At 48.2% G+C, this 25,010-nt stretch overlaps 1 protein-coding gene across 3 annotated transcripts in view; it reads right to left on the reverse strand.

The window, feature by feature from the left end:
• Positions 1-4,821: 4,821 nt before the first annotated feature.
• Positions 4,822-25,010, reverse strand: part of LOC138447912 (pleckstrin homology domain-containing family G member 4B-like) — a 1,180,303-nt gene continuing 1,160,114 nt past the window's right edge. For all 3 annotated transcript variants that reach the window (XM_069604450.1, XM_069604440.1, XM_069604433.1), the window contains one exon: positions 4,822-10,321. Coding sequence is in view for 1 of the 3 variants with exons in the window: in XM_069604440.1 (XP_069460541.1) it covers positions 10,316-10,321 (6 nt within the window). In the remaining 2 variants the exon portion in view is untranslated. The remainder of the gene's footprint in view (positions 10,322-25,010) is intronic.

The raw sequence follows: 25,010 nt of genomic DNA on the forward strand, positions 1-25,010 counted from the left end.
GAATGTACTGCCACGGCTCTTATATCTTTTCACGGCACTTCCAACCAATGTCCCACAGCAGACTTTCAGGGTGTTACAGAACTCCACCCGGGACTTCATATGGCAGGGGAAAACCCCGAGGACCAGGAGGACTACGCTGACGCTGCCCAGGGAGGAGGGAGGGTTTGGACTGCCGGACTTCTGCCTGTATTTTCGGGCTGCTCAGCTACGGGTCCTCCTGGAACACATGAAGGAGGGAATGGGGACGTACTGGTCGTATCTGGAGGATATGGATACCCACCCCCTGAAGGTTCGCGACCTCCTGTGGGCCCCACGGAGAATAATCCTGAGTCACTTGAAAGCCCACCCGACCTTGGGAGTCCTCTGGGACATTTGGAAGGAGGGCCCTCAGACGGCGCACCTCACTACATGGCCATCCCCGATGTCTTCCCTCTGGGGGCATCCCCTTAACCTGGGTAGCAAAGGGTTCAGGTTCTCCCAAGTCTGGTCGGACAAAGGATTGGAATGGGCGGGACAGCTGTTCCGGGAGGGTGAATTCCTGCCCTACGAAGAACTGAGAGACGCACTCGGCCAGGGATCCCTGTCCATCTTTGAGTACCTCCGTTTGAAGGGCATACTATGTGATCAATCGTGGGGCTCCAGTCTGAGTAGACAGCTAACTCCCTTTGAAAAGCTTATAGATGCAGCGACCTCGAGGAAAGGGGCGGTTTCTAGCATGTATAAAATTCTCAATACGTACGACCTCCAGGGAAGGAGAACCTTTCGCAAGTTCTGGGAGGAGCTGGCGGGAGAGGAGATTTCGGAGGACTCCTGGTCCAGAATATTCAAAATCGCCTTCCATGGGAACCTCTTCACAGCCGATATGGAACACAATTTCAAGGTGCTGCAAGGCTGGCATAGGGACCCAGTGAAACTGTCTAAGATGTTTTCGGGGGTGTCCCCATTGTGCCCGAGGGGGTGTGGGCAAGCAGGCTCCAGGAGTCATATGTGGTGGCACTGTCCAAAGGCACAGGTGTACTGGGGGTTGGTGAGGGGCTGGATGGCGGAAGTGATAGAGGAACTCTTACCTCTCAATCCTCTGATGATGCTGTTGGGCCTCCCCCCAGAGGAAATAGAAGTTCACCGGTACCCGAGGATGTGGGAGACAATGTTGCGGGCGGGCAGAGTAGCCCTTGCACAAAAATGGGAAAGCCCGGAGCCCCCCTCCAAGGAAGAGTGGATGAAAAAGGTTAAAAACATGTTTATAATGGATAAACTGACTGCCATGGTGAACAATGACACCAGCGCTTTCTTTACAAACTGGTATGGAATACAACAATCCTGGGGATGGGAGGTCCATTGAACCTTCCGGTGAGAGAACTCGGACCCAATGGGGCGATCCAAGCGGAGAGCAGTACCTCAGTGGACGGGGATGCCCAGCACCCGGGGCGAGACGGCTCCAGGCCTAACGGCGTTAAGGGCACCAGCTGCATCACATTTGGAGGGAGAACACGCTCGAGTCTCCCGGCACAACAGACTTGGCTTGGACACAGGACAGGGGGGGTGGGCACAAGTTGGGGTGGTGGGGGTGGGGGGGACATGGGGAAACTGTTCTTTCTGTAAACCTGAATAAAAATTGAAGTTTAAAAAAAAAAAAGAGAACAAGGACACATTTTTCAATTTGATGCTTTTTTATAAAAGTGATCCGGTCCCTTCCCACAGGACGGAATGTCCCAAAGGTATGGAGGAAAGGGGATGGGACGTAGGAGTAAAAGTGTTACTTACCTGTGTGGGTCTTGTCCTTACCAGTTCTGCTAAGTGTTAACTGTACTACACAAAGGTGCCCCCTTCCTCCTTAGTTCAGCCTTGCTGCTTGGTCTACGCTACTTAAGAGAGTAGCTTTAGTCAACATGGAGTAGTGAATAACCTTGCTAAACCTAGGTTCACCTTTCCATGTTCTACCCCAGGTAGTGGCTTTGAAAAACCTTCCTTACAGATGACATCCACATTTTGCTCTCCTTTCTCTTTGCTGTCCCTGAACTAAAGTTCTGCCTTTGTCTCCAAGCCATCCACCAATGGATGCCTCTTTAGTGTTTCATGCTCAATCCCTCCAAAACCAAACTCAGCTGCAACCCACTAACCCCCACTTCCTTCCCCACAGATCTCTTTATGCCTGTCTCCAAAGCCCACAACCCAGCGGTTCTCCTCTATAGTAATCTAAAACACCCAACAATTCATTACCTTGACTGCCACAGCAGCTATGATGAACTGCTTATACATCTACAAAATCTGCCTGCAACTTACCTATTACTCCACCAAAACCTTAACCTCTAGCCTTCTTAGTCATCTTAACTACTGCTCAAGTCGGCTCCTGGGCTACCAAGCAAATCCTTTGCTGTTTTCAGCAAACTGAGCTTTTTACTTGCCCCATGTGAAACCTCCCGATTCCCTCTCTGCAGGTTGAGTCCTTTTGTAATATTAACCCCCTTTCAAAGTCATGCTCCACGTCTTTAGGTACATCTGTGGTTTGCTCTCGTCCCTGTCTGGCTAACTCCAACACCCAGACTCTTTAAACTCAACCGCTTCCCTAACTATATCTGCTACGCATCCCCCATGTTGCGTCCCGCTTTTGCTCCTTCACAATACTAGTGACCTTCCACCGCAACTCACGACACTCAGAAATCAAGAACATTGCCACTGACCAGGGTTTTAAATCAGCACTAAAATTACAACCGGAAGGTGCTCACCTGCAGATAGCATCACTACTCCCCCTGAGCCACAGCTAAATCTCCACTTGTATATCTCTGTGAATAATACTTCATACTTGTAAATAGTCTGTAACCAGTTTGTCTGTATCAGCACCATTCTATTCAGCAATGTTTCCCCTCCCAAGTGGTTACCTTGCCATCACAAGTTGGTATCTCTGAAAATTGTAAAAAACCGTTTCATAGGATTGCTTGGTTCGAAGTTTTCTGTAAATGTTCTGGGGGTGGCACTCTCTCCTTATCGCTAACAAACACAAACATAAAACATACATAGATGATTCTAAATCACTCTACAGAAGAACCCCATACATGTGACTACAAACCATTCAGAGAATACGAACCAGTCAGCCAGGCTCTGTTTGAAGCTGCGGAAAAACTCAGTCTGTAAAAGAGACCCATAAATGTCACTACAAAACCTTCAGAGAATAAAGAAACCGGCAGCCAGACTCTATGGACTCCGGCCTCAGCTCCTTGAAAACTCCATACTGGTTACCAATTGAACAATGTATCTAGTTCAAAAAACGTATGCACCACCTATAAAGCCTATGGAGGCAAAGGGTCAAGCTGCCTGTGAAGGTTGGCCATCCATTTCATATCCACAATGAATCTCCGGTCAAGAAAAACGAAATCAATCTGAAAATCCAAATGAAGGCAGAAGGAGCTCAATGGGAAAATGAACAGGGTAAAGCGCTTAAGGAACATACTGAAGACCATAGCAAAGGCTCTACCCAGTCAGTGATGCTTCATATGAAAGTTTTGAAAATTGCCTTTCTCAAGGAAGCTTTCACTTTGTGGCTTTCACTTTGTGGCCTAACATTATGGGCTCCTCTGCAAGCAACCATCAGACCTTCGTTCCTTTGTACCTTGAGTTTGATCACTGCCACTTTGTAAAATCCGTACACTAACACGACATTCAGATGAACATCTAATTCAACTCACAATCAGTAGAATCCTGTCTGGAGCCACCATGCCGAATTCCACACATGAACAGCAAATTAGCTGAAAGACAACACTCACAGCATTTAACAAACTAAAAATAAATAATTAGGAGTATTATTGCTAGCATTATTTGTACCATCGCTAATACTACTAAAAGTGCAATCCAGGATTACTATTACTGCTGTTATTATTACTAAGTGATCTTGACATTTAATGGAGACCTGCTGCTTTTTATGGGGATCAAAATAACCTTGAGCTCCATCCAAGCCCCTTTTCTACTTTGCTCCTGCCTCAAAGCCCCTGTAAAACGTCTTGCCACAACTCCTCCATATGAAAAAACCCTTGAGCCAGTAGGGAAGACGCACTGAGTCGATTGAGGCATGGATGTTGCTGTAGCACTGATAAGATACATCTCATTTGATGCAGGTTATAGTTGAAGATGTACAAGGCAACCCTAGAATACGTTTAATGATTCTGTACTGAGTGCAAAACGTAAAGAAATGATCCCCAAAGAATGTGGTACTTTCCAAGGATTGGCAAAGCTAATTTCTGCAACTGTTTTAATAACCTGTGAATTGGTTACCTTTTTACCATTTGCAGAATCATGATGTGTGTGTGATTATTGCACATAAAGTGCATTTCAAGATTTATTGTAAAGTAAATGTATGTTCCGTCCCTACATGATGACAATGTACAGTAAATGTTCAGTGTACATTTTAAATCTTACTCACCGGGTGTGGCGGAAGCGCCAATATTACAAGCATGTACAATGTGGTTTAAAAGACTATGTTAATCCCTATTAAGGTAATGTCTAATTAACATCGTGTATGTTTTTCACCTGCAGCTTACATTGCCATTTGCCTGGAAATACAGTCAATGCATCGAGATGCTGGTAAAGAAAGGATACTATAAGTCCATATCATTTTCTATTTTGGAAAAATACCTTCAGTAGGAGATTAAGTGAACTTTGAAATGGAATTTATAAATGTATAATCTCATTCTAAAACTGTGTGCTTTCTCACATTGTAATTCAGAAGTGAACTGAATGAACACCTGCTATTTTTGACTGTGTGCCATCAACAATATCAGCACTGCTCCCTTTTCCATACCACAACAGGGACCAAAATGGAAGCTCGTGAGCCTTGAACAAAACTGTATTTTTATTGAAGAATGAATCAACTACATGAAACGCATGTTGAATGTAAACATAACTAAAAATAAAGTATTATTTTCTGAAAAGCAAAAACTGAAATTTCAGAGTTAAACTGTAACGATCTTCCAGGAAGGTTGTAGACTTAAATGCACACAAAGGTAGGATGTTTGTAGACTGAAAGGTACACATCCTAAACATCTTCACAGAAAGTTCAGCAGAATATTTTTAAATCTGAGATTCTTTCCAAATATATTGAGAAAAACAATCTTTACTCAACTGTAATAGTTGTTTGAGAAAAGAGATATCACAAACGACGTTGCTATTATGTTTAAATCATTCAACATATAAAAAATAAAATTCATATGTACAAATCCATCTAACGAAAATGAGGGACAAATGGTACTTGGAGATATAGTAAGTAATAGCTCTGATCCTGTTATGGGTCAGTTGTGCAATTAATACACTAGATTCAAATGATTAAATGTGCTCATTTCTCTAAACCTCTGTGCACTAGCTGATAATCTGTGTTACTTCCATTAACCTTTTGGGAAAATATTTCAAAATTTCGAATTAGTAATAAACCCTCAAAGATGCAGAAATGTCTCCATTTACAATGAAGCAGTATGACATTTCTAAACAGAAATGACAAAAAGTTATTTTATTCAAAAGTGCAGCAAAAGAGGAGAACACAATTTGAGCAAACATTTAAGTCATGAAAAGAACTGTAAACGAGCAAGAACATTTCAGTGTATTGCAGTCCACAAAAGAGGTACATTTTCAAAACAAATGTAAGCATTACTTTTCAATGACGTGACCTTGACAATAACAAATACATTGTTGAAGTTCAACACATTTAATTAATGTTTAGGTGATTTCACATTGGATCTTTGTTAAATTGTTGCTCAACATATTTTTTCTCTTTTTTTACTCTTTACCTTTGGCCAATTGGCTTTTTTGATGGAAATGAATTCAGAATAATTCAGCTAAATTCATACCAGAACACAATGATGTAAAAGCCCAAAATTGTGTAAATCCATTTAGGTAAATGGTGAGAAAATACCAACTATTTTTATTTTATGGACGATACAGGTCTCACTGGAAGAATAACAAACACATTATTATTAACATGATGCAGTGAAGCCTTGCCATGCACGTGTGTGCCGTCTTCAGTAGGGTCCCAACAGAAAACCTCCCACCGTGTGTCCCCAGCCCTCAACGGAGGTGCTTGGGGGAAAGAGGAGTAAGCGGGTCAAACCACTGACTGGAATGCTATTCACTTGAAACCATGCAGCAAATGCACAGGTTCAACTGGGTCCCAGTTAATAACGTCAACTTCAGATGCTGCTGATTAATTTTTTCTATTGTTAATTAAAATCTGTATTTTAAAAAGGCAAATAGCAAATATGAATGGAGCAATCTGAGGCAGAAGAGAAATTTTTACATTTGTGATTTTTAAAGAAGGAACATATCAAACGTGAGAAAAGTAAAGTTAATGTTCAAAATAGTCTCCCTTCGATGGCACTAAATATTTGATTTCTCATGCTTTAAGGGTTAACAATACTTATACTAGGCAAGTTAAGTTCACATTCTAGTTACATTCATTGTCATATCCTGTCTGAGGATGTAAAGTATGGCGAACTTTGTGACTTTTACATTGAACATTAGCTGTTGCAGGATCACCCACAAAACATTTGACACTGAGTCAGTTTCTATTCAGCAAGTGAACGCACAAACAAGTAAACTGCCTTGATTGGTGGAAAGTAATATGAAAGCAAACGCTGGGTAACTATCCTGATGCTAAGTCCTCTTGACTTGTCACATTCCTGGTGATCGGCCTACCCAGAGACAGTTGCCCCATGAAAATTAGCTGTCATTTTACCCTAATCCCCAACTGCTATACAAACCCTATGACTATTCCTCTACCCCCGGACAGCTGGAGGTGGGAAGGGTGAGAAGGGAGTTGGGGGGAGGGCCTTAGAGAAATGATTATTTCTATGTGTAATCTGCCATTACCGACCATCTCCCTTCTTAGTTACATTCCTTACAAGTTGAAGATTTCCTTAGCAGTGCCTCAGCCAAGTAGGCTCCCATCACTCCTGGATGATGTCAGGCAGAGGGAGGTTTGCCTCCTCATAGCAACATGAAACAGTGGACCTAGTCCAGTAACTCAAAGTTGTTAGCCTGGCTTCCATGTTTTGGTCTCCAAAAGAGCTGAAGAGAAATTCTGACTTTCTGAATGATGCTGCCCTTTCAATGTATATGTGACAGGCCCAGACACTTCCAGTGCATGAAACCTACGTTCTTCAGGACATTCTGGGTCAGGACACAACACAAATAAAACAACCGCCCGATTGTAGTCAAATTCTGACCAGATGTTTGGGTTACAAGATGGACAAGTTTGAAGCACAACCATCTCTGGTGGTGAAACACATATATGGATCAGTAATCACAACGTTTCCCATTTCTCTAATTCCCATGCAGAGGTAATAGCTATGAGTAAAATATGTCTTCCATTGTGTGAATTCCAAATCGGCTTCAATCATGGGCTGAGGCAGTGGTTCTGGTGGTTGCTTGAGGACTAAAAGATGGGGCCACGAGGGCAGAAGAGACTTTTTGCACTGTTACTGAATCTTAAAACTCTTGAATAAACAAAGCATAAAAGGTTTTTTCTCCTGCAGTGCCTAAATGGGATCCAGAAACGCCCTGATATTCGCCCGCTGGCTTTTGAAAGTGATATTGGCAGCCTATGACGATCTCATTCAAATGCCAGAATTTGCCATTTGTTTCTTGAACATGGCAAAGCACTCTTTATAATCACCAAGTTCGGGAAGTATTTCTTGTAAGTGCTTAAGGTTGAGAGCTCCTGAAACTTTGCGTGAGACGTGCCACCCCATGAGACAGTCCCAATTAAAGTAGTTCCTTCAGTTCAACCTCCAGGAGGTAAGCATAAGGTGCTTGATGGTGAGAGGAGGTAGAGTTGGCATTGTTAATGGCAAGGGCTCTACTGGGAGATGTAACAGTTTGCACAATACAATTAAGAGAAGCAGAGGAAACATTGGTCTCCTCGTCCAGAACAGGCCCACTAGTAGCATCATGGCTTCTTAGAGCCTGATGTTCCTGAGGACTCTGTGAAGCATTGGAAACAGCTGGAAGGCAAAGAGCAAACCACTCTGCTATTGTCCTGAAAGAGCATCCCCCATCCAGACTGAAGGGCTAGGTAGAAGAGAAGTGCACCGTGGGAGGAGAAAGTTGGTTTCTGAAGCAAAATGATCCATTCATTAAAGTCTCCATCTGCTCACTATGGGGGTCATTACGACCCAGGCGCTAATTGCGCCAACTTTACCACCATGGTGTAAACTATGTTTACACCATGGTGGATGGCGGATTTACCGCCCCATTCCAAGGTGAGTGGGGCGGTAAATCCCCATTTCCCATTCCTATTTTTGCCCCATAGGGCATAATGGGAGTGGGGAAGGCGCTAATTACGCCACTGTAAATTACGGTGGCGTAATTAGCATCATGGCAGGTTAGCGCCATGGATTTTAACGGCTGCTAAGAGCAGCCGTTAAAATCAGAATAGGCGTTAAGGGTTAACAACGGCGTTAACCCTTAACGCCTGGGTGGTAATGAGGCCCTAAAGCTTAAAGCTCTGTGGGTGGAAACATAATTTCACTCACGAGGTTAACACGCAGTAAGGGGGGCTGGGGCCCAGTGAGGAACATCCTTAGCACCATGGCCTCCCCTACAAAAATACTTGCATGAAAATGCAGGCCCTAGTTGGCAGGCTGTTTCGGTGAAACGGAAACACAAGCAGCGGCAGGGTGCATATAGAAATGAATGATTAGGGTAAAATTACAAGTACTTCATGGGTCATGTGTCTGGAAAGGCAGATGCCTTGAATAAGAATGGCATATGACAAGTATGGGGGGCGGGAGGTATGTGTGTCACATGTTCTGATCAATCCACCATGTTAACATATTTGTGGTTATTTGCTTGCTGAGTTCACTCCTGCTCGACACAGAATTAATGTTGTGTGCGTGCATTCTTGTAATTTGTAATCATTTTTCAACATTCTAAACTGTAAACTAAACTGACGGTAAGGTACACTTTAGCCCCTTACTCACAGTAAGGGTCACCTTTCAAACAAAATGTGAATTGAATGTGAACTCAATTTCCTCAATATAATCCTCCAGTGTTTAACGATAGTATAACATTTGATTTGGCACGGTTCTACATGTTTTGTCAGACTTTTTTTTTTAAAGTCTGCCATTTGGTTGTACACATTTGGTCGCCCTGATTAAGACCAATTGTTGTGTTATGGGGATCCCCCGTACTCCCACCAGCCGACTCTCCAAGCCCAAACCCCACATACACAAATACATTTGTATGTTTTCGTAATTGGTCGATTTGACCAAAAGTGCACAACCAAACTGTAGACTTTCAAAAGAAAGTCTTTTAAAGCACAGGACACCGTTTGGCACACTTCTCACCTACTGGCATATAACAAGTTAGCTTCATGTTTCTGCCTCTCTAACTAAGTTGAAGATAATGCATATTTGAATTCCTGTTGCAAGGACTCTGATTGGCTTCATTCAGATTGTCACGTGTACTCTGGTCATCCAAGTTTGTCCATGGCTCAACTTTTGTCCATAACGTAAAGACTTCATTTTTCTGCCATATTTGCTGTTCATGAATTTTGCAACATTTGGATAAGAATAGCAATTCTGATTGCGGTATGTAGTCAAGTGTTTTGTAGCTTGTAGTCGTATTCATCACTTACACATAAAAGTGACTCCATGGTATCCACATGTTCTATGGATTCAATGAGAAAAGTGGTCCTCTTGCTAGCAGGGCAGATCTATAGGTAGACAGTGAGATTAAGACGCCTTACACATTCAAGATAAAAAGGCGAAGGCACTAACAAGGAAGCAAGCTGTCATGTAGCCATCTGAAGATCCATCATACAGAAATGTGATACAAGTATGAAATCTGTTTTATTCAGCCATTGTGTACTAATCCAAATAAATAAATAATTTCTACCCCCAAAAAGAGATATAACAAAATAGGAACATTTGTATCAAACTTCAGCCGAGCACAAAAACATGTTATAAAGTTATTCTACCTTCTTTAAATATCTTAGTTTAACATGCCATTTAGTAAAGTGTTTAAAATAGCCATCTTCCATAATTATCAAAATGAACAAATTCAAATGTAACAAATTATGTACATATTTTCCAAAATATTACATTTTCCAGAACTTTATGTTTTTAACATAAATAAATGAATAACCGTCTTTTTTTAAGCATTAATTATTGTGCAAATACACAATATCTATTTGAATCAAGTAAGCGGAGGAGTCTCTGGACAGCATTAGCAAAACTGGAACCTCTGCTTAATGTCAGTGTATTAGCTCCAACAAAATGTTTCTTTACTTCGTCAGGCGGGAGCAATCCACCAGTTAGTTTCAAGGCAACAGTGATTAAACCTGTAACAAATTAATAAAGTTATTATAGAATCCAGCTATATAGTAGAAACATTAAGCTTTCTTTTTATTACTTTTTCTTGTTACATATTCTGCTATTTACCAATGCCAACAATGTGCACATTTCTGACTGTGCTGTGCACCATATTTAGAAGAGCTGCACAAGATGCAGTGCTAATATTCGATCTGTATTTAATGCTACCGTTAGTAAGACATAAGTATGCAACACATTTCTGATTCTAATATACTGCCAATCAATTCTATTTATCTTGTAGGTTCTACATATTTTAAACCCAACATAATGCCATTTTTCTATTAAAACCGTACTGCGAATGCGAAAACTGTATAAGGCATGCACATAGGGAAACGTTTTATATTTATAGGAGTATGCTGTAAAATGTCTGCAAGCATCAAGAGCCCATATAGTTGCATATTAACTTGTCAGCTTAAAAATGTAGACTTTTCACATGGTTCCGATATGCTGCCCCAAACGTACGCCCACGTAATGGGATAAACTAATTAGGGACTTTTTTGAGCTGGGAAAGTACCCACAATCCGAAAATAGCCTCTGATAGAGAGAAGGGTTTGCCTTCCCAAACTTAAATGTCTATTATCTAGCCTTCCAAGTCAGAATTATAGCAGAGTGGGTCAAGAACAGATCAAAGAAATACTGGTTGTTTATAGACTGATGGACAGTACATATGGCCAACACCATGGTTGGAGCAGAGATAGAGGGCAACAAAAGTGTTATTTAAATGGGGTAATGAATGCAACTTTGAAGGCATGGGACGAAGTAACAAAGATCAATGGGCAGGTAACCATTACCTAGCCACTGACACCAATGGGAGGTATCACTGACTTAACATCAGTATTGGGGCATAAGGGCTTTGAAAATTTGAAGAAAACGGGGATGCCCCAAGATCAGCGACCTTTATTGCAACGAGAAAATCAAATCATGTAAACAATGTAAAAAGGATCACAGGCTACCTGAAAAAGAATTCTTTAGGAACTCTACCCATCAAATTAGCATAAACACAGATTAAAATAGTACCTTGGTGGTACTACACATCAGGATGCTTATCAATATATATATATATATATATATATATATATATATATATATATATATATATATATATTTTTGTGGATTTGTGTCCCCTATACAATTCCACACCGTTTCACCAATCTGCACCAAAATGTGCACAGTAACCTGTTAGGACCCTTGGGACATTACTGGCTACATAACACATGGACAGCCCACCCTTTCTCCGGTGTTCAGCAAAAGTGAAAATGTGGGTGTGGGTTTGCAGCTATGCGTATGTTCCCTATACAATTCCACACTGTTTCACCAATATGCACCAAATTGTGCATAGTAACCGGTTAGGACCCGCTGGACATTACCGGCTACATGACATTTGGACACTCCACCCTGTTCCCTGGATTTCAGCACAAAGCAAAATATTTTTGTGGCTTGGCGAAGCGTGCGCCGTTCCTTATACAATTGCACACCATTTCACCAATCTCCAACACATTCTAAATAGTTACCTGTTAGGACCCTCTGGATATTTCTAGATATATGACATTTGGACAACCCACACCTTACCCCACATTTCAGCAAAAGTGAACATTTGTTTGTGGGTTTGTGGCCTGCGGACAAAGCCATAAACCATGTTCACTGGGAAGGGAAACAAAAAATGTTGTTTCTAAACAAGCCTTACCAATGTCGTAAACCATGTTCACCAGATGGGAAACAAAAATGTTTGCCACATCTGGTGAAATCACTTTTCCAGGGGCTTTTTGCGAGATGGTGCCTGCCAACGAAGCCGTAAACCAAAAATGTTGTTTCTAAACAAGCCTTACAATGAACATGTACTTTAGTATAATTGAACCTTCGGGCCATAGTTGCTGGCACCATCGGCATCAGGTATTGTTTAAGATCCAACCTATAGTGGAACTGACCCTTTAATACAAGCCGCTACAGATGTTCCTGGGGTCTAACACAGTATGTCTTCTGTTGGAAACTCAATAAAAACTTTTTTTTAATGATAATAATGTGTACTTGATTGTGGGGCGGAGCTAATCGCCATGCTGTGAGGATGTTCCTTTAGGAGGCTCCCGCATGATCCTACCAAAGATCCTTTAAAACAGCACTGAAAGCGCTCAATATTTGTTGAAATACCTGAGCAAACGACTGGAGAAGCCACAGGCAGTTCAATATACAAGCCGGGGCTCTGGAAATGCCCTCCCTGCTGTAAACGGTAGCCAGCGTGGGGACACCCGTAGGCGGCTATGGCGGCCTCCTGGCGATGACGGCAGTTGGTGCGCGTAGGAGAGGCCCGAGTACCTGAGGTGCTATCGAAACAAGAATGTGGACAGACTGTTCGGGACACCCCTGGCTCGTTCCGGACTTGCGAGGGCGAATCACAGGGAGGAGGTGCGGCAGGAAGGCCAGGACACTGCCCTCTGAGGGAAAAGTAACAGGGGCATCTGAGGAGTGATGCCACAGGCAAATGAGGGACATCGGCGAGGGACGCCAAGGAAAGCGATCCCTAGATGCACCCGCCTTCCGGCCCAGATTAGTCGACCTTGGGGGTAAAGACCACCTGCGGCTCGCATAGGACTGGGAAGGGCCCACAAAAGAGAGGTAAACTGACATATAAACGCAGCGAGCCACGTACGTACCTCCTCCTAAGCCCCCCTCTCCTCACCAAGTGATGAGTGTCCTCTGGTGGCTCGCTCCCAGCACATGGGGGTGAGCTGGCCTGGGGTAAGTTTGGCCTGACAACGTGTGCCAAGAAGTGAAAGAGGAAGCACCCCAAGAAGGCTGGACTAGAGAACTGGAGGATTGGACAACATAGAGGGCTACTGGGGCTCAGCGGAGGCGATTAGTGCAGTGCTAAAAGGAAGGAACAGGAAAGTAATGGTCCCTGCTGCCTGAGGACACACGCTTTTGCACTGTTGCCCGGACTAGGGGCGCGTCCAAGGTGCACAGGGGCTGCACAGAGGTGGTTAGCGCAGTGCCAGAGGAAGGAACGGTGAAGGAGAGGTCCCTGCTGCCTGGGGTCACCCGCTTTGCTCCTTTGCCTGGACTGGTGGCGTAACAAAGGTGCACAGAGGCCATTGGGGCTGATTGAAGGCGATTAGCACTAGAGGAGGGAGCGGTAAGGCAGTGGTCCCTGCTGCCTGCAGTCACATGCTTTGCTTCCCTTGCCTGGACAGGGTGTGGGAGGCCTAGGGCGGTGTTGGCCACACGCCGGTGCGGAAGGGCGCATAGAGACACAACTGTTGGATAGTGTGATAAGATGCGGCAAAGGTGGTGCATAAGACGGCACAGGAGGGAATACACATGTCGGGGAAACAAAATAGAGGGAGAGCAAACAATTGAGTGAGGACTTTGCAAGGAAGGAGGGGTGTGCCCCAGGCCCAGCAAAAGCTGGGCCATCTGAGGAACAAAACAGTGCCCAAAGACCACGGCAGGAAGAGGGACCTATACTGGCAGCCATAGCAGGCTTAAAAGCCTCGCTAGAAAAAAAATGGATTCAGTTATTGTTGACATGGGCTTGTTACGACAAGATGTGCACTTCATAGCAGATAGGCTGAGCACAGCAGAGACACAAGTGGTAGAGAACACTGTGAACATAGGAAATAATGCGCAGAATGTGGCACAGTTAACGGACAGACAAACTGCTGGAGCAGAGAGTGGAAGATGCAGAAGGGCAGGCGAGGAGGAATAATATCCGAATACTAGGCCTGCCGAAGGGAGAGGAAGGGCGCAACGCGACGGAGTATGTGGAGAACCTGCTGATACAAGAGATAGGAGCAGAAACATTGACACAGGGGTTAACAATGGAACAGGTGCCCAAATCCCTTGCGAAGAGACCCCTGCCAGGCACGCCACCCAGACCGATAATTGCAAAAATCTTGAACTTTAAAGACAAGGAACGCATATTGGCATTCTGTAGAGGCGGCAGGGTTATTCAGAGCGTCCTCGAAGTTTACCATATACCTGGATTACACCCTGCAAGTACATCGAAGCAGGGCACAGTTTGGCCCTGTGAAAGAGCGGTTGCGCCATTCTAATATTAAATATATGCTCCGGTTTCAACTTCAAGGGACAAACTAAGAAGCTAACATGGGGAGAGGCAATGTTTCTCTCTTTTCTATTGTGTACACAGAAGGGGAGGGTATGTACAGTTGAGGAGGAAAGGAGGATCAGCGGTCTATGGGATGGGAGAGGGGGACTATTAGTGAACATGGAAACTGGGGTTAAGATAATGACTTGGAATGTGCAGGGCTTAAATAGTTATATTAAACGGCTGAGGGTGCTCACATATCTAAGGAGGAAGAAAGTGGGCATCATGCTACTACAAGAGACGCACCTCACGAGGGACAGACAATGCACACTGGGCAGGAGATGGGGAGGAAGACTGGTGGGTTCCCCGTATTCTGTGGCGTATGCTAGGGGGGTGGCGGTGTGGGTAGCGCCCACAGTTCCTCTTAACATTTTGGAGACTAGGAATGATGAGGAGGGCAGAATGGTCTTGTGTACGGCTTCTTGGGAAACCGGGAGGTGTGTGTGGTTTGTATATATGCGCCAAATCCTAATGCGGGTGCTTTTTTTAAATTCCCTGTTGTCACGACTGACTGCATATCGCAGGGCAACGTGGGTATGGGGGCCGGGGGGTATTTCATTTGTACAATAAATCCGACATTGGATAGCTCGGATGGGAAATATGCAAAGCTGCCCACCCCGCCCCCAGCGAAATCCCTGCCGAAACTGATAGGCCACTTAGAGCTGGAGGATGTCTGCAGTTACATGGACAAACAAGAGGGTACTCACACAACTGCATGGGGTATCCCCACACATAGATTATTTCTTCACGGGGGAAAGAAACCTTGGGGGAGTTTGGGCATTCTGAGTATCTACCTAGGGTCCTTTCGGATCACACCCCCATGATCATGGAATCGCCAAGCCTTGCATATAGACCCCCTATCCCAGCATGGAGGCTACCAGCAGAAGCACTGCTTAATGATGTGTTGCAGGATCAGATATCAGACAGTATAGTGGGTTTCTTTGAAAACAATGAGGGCAGTGTGGACAGTTTGGGCACACAATGGGAGGCCTTTAAAACTGTAATGAGGGGAGAATCAATAGGAGAGACAGAACGCAAGCACACGGTGGGGAATATGGAGGAGGGAACCCTGATGGAACTTAAACAGCAATGTATGGCTAAGTGGCAGAGGCTGGTAAAGTTTGATTATACATGATACGCGGAAATGTTACATGGAGAAGGGGACAAGCAGGGACGGCTGCTTGCATGGCTATGCCGCAAAGGTGAACAGAGGGAAATTATTTGTGCAATTAGGGATAGCACTTGTTTGCTGGATTTTATGAATTATTATATGGGTGGGGGCGAAACGCAGGCCATGCAGAGGTGGAAGAGGCCTTGCTGGACTTACCACTACCTACACTGATACCGTAACAGGTGGGGCTGCTAGACACGCCAATGACAGCTGATGAGATCCAGGAGATCATAAAAGTGCTGCCCACTGGGAAAACGCCAGGGGTGGATGGGTTACCCGGGGAATTATATAGGAAATATGCGGGTGAACTGGCCCCCAAGTTACTGGATATGTATGGGGAAGCCTATGAGGATGGGAGACTATCGCAGAGCCTCAGAGAATCCATAATAGTATCCATTTTGAAGCCGGGGAAGCCCCCTTTGGAATGCGGATCATACAAACCCCTCTCCATGATAAAAACTGATTTCAAAATCCTGACAGCTGCCCTGGCGCAGTGATTAAAAAAGGTGATTGGCGAGATAGTACACACAGACCAGACAGGGTCCGTCCTGGGCAGAAATACAAATTTGAACTTGCGGAGACTGCAGCATGTAATAGATTGCACTAACGACATACAGGAAGAATGTGCAGTGGCCTCCCTGGATGCGGTCAAGGCATTTGACTCTGTCGAGTGGGATTGGTTGCTTGCCACGCTGAGACGCTTCAGTGTCGGACCGATCTTTCTGAGATGGGTTAAAGTGATATACACGGCATCCAAGAGCAAGAGTTAAAACAGGGAAGCACATCTCTGGGAGCTGGGAGCTCAGAAAGGGCATGAGGCAGGGTTTTCCCCTGTCCCCCATAGCTCTAGAACCATTGGTGGTATATTTGCGCCTGGCATATGGAACAAGTTACTTACCTGTAACTGTTGTTCTCCAGCATGGGTCTGGCATGGATTCACATGCTCATGAATATTCCCCGTCGTCAGGCTGGGAATCCTCGGTAAAGAAAAAACCAGTATCAGTTTCGTTTCTGATCTGTCTTTCGTAGTAATAACCAATCACTGGTCTCTGCGTCATACTGACCACAGCCAATGACTGCCCTCTACCTAAGCACCTCCTCCGGCAGCCATCTTCAGATTTGGAAGCACGTGAAGTGGCAGTATGACCAAGTGAAGAGCCGCAGAGGGGTAGGCGGGAGGGTTCGCATGTGAATCCATGCCAGACCCATGCTGGAGAACAACAGTTACAGGTAAGTAACTTGTTCCTTCTCCAGCATGGGGTCTGGCATGGATTCACATGCTCATGAATAAAGAATACATAGCAGTACACACATGCACAACCACGGGAGGTGGCAAAGGCTCAACATTAAGCATCACATTAACTCACTATTAAGCATCTTACCTCCTCACCAGGCTCACCTCAGGCGAACAGGTTGCGCAGCACTGCTTGGCCGACCCTGGACTCCTCCCTGGAATCCCGGTCGACGCAGTAGAATTTCGTGAAGGTGTGCGTCGACCTCCACGTAGCAGCCCTGCATATGTCCAGCAGGGGCACACCAGATAGGAACGCCGTGGTAGCTGCGATCGCTCTGGTGGAATGGGCTCTCGGACGGCCAGGCAGCGGTCGGTTTGCCAACCGGTGACAGTACATGATACAGCCGGAGAGCCATCTGGAGATGGAAGCCTTCGAGAGAGCCTTCCCCTGATTGACAGGTCCAAAGTTCACAAAGAGTTGTGACGTCTTCCGAAAACCTTTCGTGCGGTCCACGTAGAACTTCAGCGCTCTAGCTACATCCAGCGAGTGCAAAGTCCTCTCAGCCGGCGACGAAGGCGACGGGAAGAACACAGGTAACACCAAGGGTTCGTTGAGATGGAAGTCCGACGGTACCTTGGGCATGAAGGAGGGGTGCGTCCTGAGCACTACCCTCGTGTCGTGGAAAGTCAAGTACGGGGCCTTGCAGGAAAGGGCCTGGATCTCTCCCACTCGTCGTGCGGAGGTGATGGCCACGAGAAAAGCTGTTTTCCACGATAGAAACTTCAACGGGGCCGAGTGCAGAGGCTCGAACGGAGGTCCCATGAGCTTGGTCAGCACCACGTTGAGCTCCCACGCCGGGGCCGGAGCCTTCACCGGCGGGAACGATCTGAACAGTCCCTTCATGAACTCTTTCACCAGACGATGAGACCACAAGGACGTCCGGCCCGTGGTTCTGGTGTATCGGGAGATCGCCGCAAGATGAATCTTGATGGACGCGTGTGCCAGACCAGCTTTGGCCAGCGTCAGCAGGTACGGCAGTACTTGGGGAGCCGTAATCCGTAGAGGGTTAATCTTCTGTGCGTGGCACCAGACAGAGAACCTCTTCCATTTGTGTCCGTAGCATTTAAGAGTCGAGGACGCCCTGGCCTTTGCAAGAACCTCTCTGCAATCGGCCGGTATGTCGTATCCTCCAAACTCTAGCGCTGCAGGAGCCAGGCCTGCAAGTTCAGCGACTTCGGGTCGTGGTGGAGGATGGCGCCTCCTTCCCTGGAGAGTAGATCCGCGTCCGCCGGCAGCTTGATTGGCGGGGACGCTGACAAGTCCAGAAGGTCCGGGAACCATATCTGCCTCGGCCACGCAGGTGCGACGAGGATCATCCTGCACCGTGACCTCTTGAGCTGGTTGACGAGCCGGATTAGCAGAGGCAAGGGAGGGAACGCGTAGAGGAACAGGCCCTCCCAGGGGAACGAGAAAGCATCGCCCATGCTCCTCGTCTGGGGAAACCTGCTGGCGAACCTCCGGCACTTGGTGTTCGTCGCCGTCGCGAACAGGTCGATCTGGGGTGTGCCCCACCGTCGGAAGAGGCGATCCACCAGATCCTGCCGTAGTTCCCACTCGTGGCACGAGCGCAGCTCCCTGCTGAGTGAGTCGGCGATGGTGTTTTTTATCCCTGCCAGATGAAACGGCACCAGAAGAATCCCTTGGGCGACGGCCCAATGCCACAGGTCCTGCGCCTCCTTGGACAGCGCTGGGGACCTGGTTCCGCCCTGTTTCCTGATGTAAAACATGGTGGTGGTGTTGTCGGTGAAGATCCTCACCACCTTGCCCTTGAGGGACGGAAGGAAGGACCTGAGGGCCCAAAACACTGCACAGAGCTCCAGGACGTTGATATGCAGGGACTTCTCCGTCGGGAGCCAGAGTCCCCTTGCGTGCAGATTTTCGGTGTGCGCTCCCCACCCTTCTAGGGAGGCATCCATGGTCACAGTCACCTGGTGGGCTGGGGTCTGGAAGTCCATGCCCGCCGTCAGATGCGCGCGGGTGCCCCACCACCGTATCGCTCGTCGGAAACTCTCGTCGAGCTTGATCCTTTCCTCGAAGCTGCCCGTCGTCTGGATCCAGCGCGCATCCAGGAATTCTTGCAACGGGCGCATCCGGAGCCTGCACATGGGAATGAGGTAGATGCAGGAAGACATCATCCCGAGGAGGGACTTGATGGACCTCACTTTGGCCGCGTCGGCCACCAACATCCGTTGCACCTTGCCCAAGATGGTCCTGGTCCTCTCCTCCGACGGGGAGGCCAGAAGGGACACTGTGTCGAGCCTCGCTCCCAGAAACAGTGCGACTTGCGCGGGCACCAGGTGGGATTTGGCGTAGTTCACGGAGAATCCCAGGTCCGTGAGGAGTTGGACGGTCCTTGCCGTGTGGACCACGGCGAGCTCCCTCGTCTTGGCGCGGATGAGCCAGTCGTCCAGGTAGGGGTAGACGTGAATCCCCTCGCGGCGCAGCTGCGCCGCCACCGGTGCGAGGCACTTGGTGAAAACCCTGGGTGCCGACCGTAGTCCGAAGGGAAGGGCTTTGAACTGGTAATGACGCCCTTGGACCACGAATCTGAGGAATTTTCGGTGCCCCTTTAGGATGGGAATGTGGAAGTAGGCATCCTCCAAATCCAACGACGATAGGAAGTCTCCTTCCTCCAGCTGACCCAGGACGTGCTGGAGGGTGACCATCCGGAACTTCTGCGCCTTGATGAACTTGTTCAGACGTCGCAGGTCCAGGATGGGGCGCCATCCTCCCGTCTTCTTCTTCACGAGGAAGTATCGCGAGTAGACTCCGGAGCCCCGAAGCCTCTTTGGGACGAGCTCGATGGCGCCCTTTCTCAGCATCGCCTTTACCTCCCGGAGAAGTTGAGGGACGTGAAGTTCTTTCCTGGCCACGGGGGGGACGCGCGGGCACCTTTTTTGAAATTCGAGCGCGTGGCCCCGGGCCAGGGCGTCCAGCACCCAACGGTCGGTGGAGATGGACTCCCACACGCTGACGAAGCCCGCCAGCCGGCCTCCCACCGGGGTGCTTCGGTGGGGGCCCGACCCCACGGCCGGTTCAATCCTGCTTGGACGCGGCCTTGCCGCCTTGACCTCCTTGGCGACGACGGCGGGGTCCGCTAGACTTGCCTCGTCCTCTGTAGGCCTCTTGCGACGACGAGCGGGCCGCTTGACGGTAGGAAGCGAAACCGCCGCCGGAACCTTTGGAGGCGCCCTTGCCTCCGCCGCTCCGAAAGGGCGTCCGTCGTTGCTGCAGTACTCCAAGGGCCCGGGCCGTCTCAGTATCCGCCTTGATGGCCTGAAGGGAATCGTCCACTGTCTTCCCAAACAGGTTGTTCCCGTCGAAGGGCATGTCCAGGACTCTGGTCTGGACGTCCTGCCGAAAGTCCGTAGCTTTGAGCCATCCACGACGTCGAAGGCAAACGCCGTTGCCCAGCTGGCGGAACCCAGTGTCGGCGATGTCCGTCGCCACGGTGATGGCGTGGTCCGAAGCCACCTCACCTTCCTGCAGGATCTCAAGGGCCTCCGCCCTCTTGTCGTCCGGCAGAAAATCCAGCAGGGGAGCTATCTTGTACCAGAGCTCCCTGTCGAAGGCGTTGGCCGCTTTAATCGTCGTCGCTGCCGACGAGATGACTCTACGTCCCATAGCATCCAATTTCTTTCCCTCGCCGTCCGGCGGGGAAGTCGACGTGGAGGCCGCACCCCCCCCCGCTTTCTTCCTGGCTGCCGCGGAGACGACGGAGTCCGGGGTAGGCTGCGCCCGGAGGCATAGGGGGGCCGTGTCCGGGACCCGGTACTTTTTCTCGTACCGGTCTCTTCTCGCTGGCGTCGTGGAAGGGTTCTTGAGGAGGGAAAGGCCCTCATCCCAAATGTCGTCCAACAGAGGCACTGCGAGGACCGTCTTCCTCTTGGCCTCGCGCCGCTGGTAAAGGAAGCCTTCCTTTTTCTTCTCCTCAGGGCAGAGTTGGAAAAGCTTGGATGCCCTGGCGATCATTGAGTGGAACGATCCAATCTCGTCGGGCGGAGAAGCCCTGGTGGGAGGCGACGACGGAAAATCCTCGTCGTATGCCTCGTCGTCCGTACCCGTCGCTGCCGTGTCAGTCCCCGTATCATCCCCTCGGGTGGACGGGGAGGAGGGCTGGACGGGGCGCGACGGTTGAAAAGGAGGTGGTGGATGGATCCTTCTTTTCTTGGTAGGGGGAACACCAGAAGGTCCCGGTTCTGGATCCCCCGACGGGAGAGGTTCCTCCGTCGGTAACGGTAGCCTCGTCCTTATCTCGGAGCATAAGGACTGTATAGCCAACAAAATGGCCGCCGAGTTGTCTTGCGGCGCTGGCAGAGGGGAATCCGACGGGCGAGCAGGGGCCCCGTCGGTATCCTCGACGATGACGTCGTCGTCACCTGCGTCGGAGTCCATTCCGACGGGCTGGCCTTCTTCCACGCCTACGCCGTGGCTTAAGACCTCGATCAGTTCCTCTTCTGAGGTTGAGGCCGAATCTACGACGACGCCCTGCCCCCCCTTCTTCCCCACGGAGGGTTTCACGGGGGTCCTATCGATGGGCACAAAGGAAGACTCCCTCCGAGGAGGCAGGGAGATTCTGGGCCCTGAGGTCGCCACCGCTGGTGCAGCCACCACAGGCTGAGCCAGGGCCGCCGCGACCGTTTCGATAGAGGGCTTGGTCGGATGGATCAAGGCCTTCACCACCTTAGGTGCGCTCACCGCCTTATCCTTGAGGGAGGGGGCACTGCCACGCTCCTCCTCTGCCTTAGAGCTCGACCGGGGCCTCTCCAGGAGCTTCGCCGGGTGCTCGGCCTTCCTCTTACCCGACCCAGAGCGTTGGCTCGTGGTTGATGGTGCCGGGGAGGGTGCGCCCTGCCTGGCGCCCGTAGAGCCCGACCGTTCGGCGCTCCCGGTGCCAGCGGACTCGCGGTGCTTGGCCTTATGTTGGGCCCCCGTCGCCGGGGCGCCCTCAAAGGTCTTAGAAGACCGCTCGGATTTCTTCTTCTTCTCGCCAGACGGGCTCTTACCCTCCAGCCAGTTGGCGAGACGTTGATGGCGGTCCTTCATGGTCCGTTCCGACATGTTGCCGCAAAACGCACAGTCCTTCTCCACGTGCGTCTTGTCCTCATGAAGGCAGTAAAGGCAGAAAGAGTGTTCGTCCTCCTTAAAGACGTTCTGCAGCTGGCATCCAGGGCAGACCCTGAACAGCTTTCCGGGCGTCGAGCTTCCCTTCTCCTGGGCCATCTCCGAGACCCGGCCTGAGAAGCTTCTGGAGTCCTCCGAAGTGTAGCTCGACGAAATCTTCACCCTTGAGGGGCACAGACGAATCCGACACGGGTCCCCGTTGATCGGATGTAGGAACGGTGGAGCTTGAGGCTCTTTTGACCGAAAGAATCGAAGTTTTTTTGTGAAAAAAAGCGCGAAATAGCACTAACGCTCGAGAGCAATAGCACGAGGATCCCAACACATGAACGTGCGGTAAAAATCTGAAGATGGCTGCCGGAGGAGGTGCTTAGGTAGAGGGCAGTCATTGGCTGTGGTCAGTATGACGCAGAGACCAGTGATTGGTTATTACTACGAAAGACAGATCAGAAACGAAACTGATACTGGTTTTTTCTTTACCGAGGATTCCCAGCCTGACGACGGGGAATATTCATGAGCATGTGAATCCATGCCAGACCCCATGCTGGAGAAAGGGACGCTTGCATAGCGCTAAAAGGGGAGAGGCATGTAATATCACTATGTGGATGACATGCTACTGTACCTCAGTAGACAGAGGGACAACTTATTGTATATAGTAGAAGTGTTGGACAGATTTGCAGAGCTTTCAGGGATTAAGGTTAGCAGGGATTAATCCAGCGGTTCCTAGTGATTCCATCGATAGCCAAACCATCGACAACCATACCATTGACACCAAAAGCATCGCAAAAAAACATTGAATGCATTTTTTAACCTTAAAAACCCATTTTTACTAAACTAAACCCTTTACCATTTAAAAAAATTCATTCGATGTTTTTTTAATGCATTTTTTTCAATTGTATGGTCTGTCGATGCTTTGGATTCGATGGAATTACGGGATACCAATCCAGTTTATTGCCACTGGGGGCCATGCAGACTTTGGATGTGCATCAGCTTCCAGATCTGGGCATATAATGGATGCCTCGGACGCTCATATACTTGGGATTGGACATATGGCATGCCCTTACAGATACGCATACGGGGAACACGCAGAGAGTATGGGAGGGCCTCGAGAAGAGCATGGCATTTTGGAAAGACTTGCCGCTCTCAATGGTAGGCAGAGCAGTGTCGATTAAAAGGGTGGCACTGCCCAGGCTTTTGTATGATTTGGAGAACATCCCATACAATGTACCTGGGACTTTTTTCCGTAAGATTGATAGAGCTATTAGAACATTTTTGTGGGCGGGCAAGAGATGTAGGATATCCTTACAAATGCTGTAGGGTGACCAGGCCAGAGGGGGGATAAAGGTGCTACTTGGCAGGACAACTACAATTTGTCGTTGGGTGACTGGAGGATGAACCTACGGTCGACACACAATTACTGCAACCGTGGGTTGAACCACTTCGCTTAAGGGAGATACTGTGGGTGGAGGAAGAGAATCTCAAAAACATGCCTCAACTGGTGTCCCACAGAAGGAAAACCTGGAAAAGAGCATGGAAGTTGGTTGGTGTGACAGATCCCTATTTCGCATGTATTCCACTTGCCGGGCTGGTAAACAAGTGCCTGGGAATGAGGGAGGACGTTAGAACCCACTGGGAAGTAAGAGGGGTAGCAACGGTAGGGGATTTAATGGAAATGGGGTGGCTATGGGAATTTGAGGCCGTGATGGAGGAATATGAGATCCCGACAGGTCAGTTTCTAATATACAGGTGCAAGGTGAAGGAAATTGTAAGGAAATGGCCCGCAACCCCAAACGGGAATAGAGCAAGATGACATTAGCGACCATGTATGATGTCACAGGGTCTCCAGGGTATACGAACTGCTGATGGATAAGCAAGGGCAGAAGCTAACTAAGGTGAGAATGGGGTGGGCAGGAGACTTGAGTAGAGGCCTCACGGATGCGGAATGGAGAAATGTACTATACTATACGAAGAAGGTATCCAGGAACACACAGGTTCAGGCTGATCCAATTGTATGTCACACTGGGGGCATACATGGCGCCACACAGGATAACGAAAATCCCAGGGGCGGAAAAGCAAAGATGCTCAAGATGCTTGGCTGAGGAGGCAGGATTGTTCCATATGTTCTGGACTTGCCCGGTTAAACAGATATTTTGCACAGGAATTGTGGATAGGGCGGCTGGGGGAGAGGTGGACATGAGAGGGTGGTAGCCAGAGGCGTACTTACTGGGAATGTTCCCAAGGGGTCAAAGGGGTAAAGAAGGAGCGTATATGACAAAAATTAAAGACCTGATATGTATATTGGCCAAAAGACGGATAGCCATGGCCTGGAAACAGGCAGGAGGTCAGAGAGTAGAAGCTTGGTGGGAGGTCCTACGCAGATGGGCGATAGCAGGAACATTGGTATGGCACAAGGCGATGGAAAAGGGTCAACGGGAGGGGAGAGAGGATGTGCTGCAAAGTAATACGCTTACCCAGAATATGTTTGAGGTTGAGAGTCGGAGTAATGGGGATGGGGAGGAGGATCAAGTAGTCTCAGCCTAAGGGCAACTGAGGAGGGGTGGAGAGGGCAGGGCCCCCAGACGGGGCGTGCATTACGATGGAGGGTCACATGAAACTAAGCGGCGGAAGTGAGATGATGATGAAGCATAGAGAACGGGCACGTAGGGAAAACGAGAAAGTTGCATAAACTGGGACCGCAGAGTGGTCGGGACAGTTAAGAGAATGCACTAAATCGCGCTCTGAAACACTTGTGTACGAGCGCGATAGAAATAAAATATCAATATCAAATGGATGTACATGAACAGTATATGTAATGTTTGATCCCTTGTGGGGCAAGGCGGGAGGAATCGGGGAACAATGGCGAAGGTTGGGATTGTTTGTGTTGGTTTCTTTGTAACGAAAACAATAAAAATAAAGCTTGAATGTGTGTACATGAATACAATTAACTTTGACTAGTTTCCCTAGTTTAAATG

This window comes from Ambystoma mexicanum, chromosome 1p, assembly GCF_040938575.1.
Source record: "Ambystoma mexicanum isolate Mex_15411 chromosome 1p, UKY_AmexF1_1, whole genome shotgun sequence".
Classification (NCBI taxonomy): Eukaryota; Metazoa; Chordata; class Amphibia; order Caudata; family Ambystomatidae; genus Ambystoma; species Ambystoma mexicanum.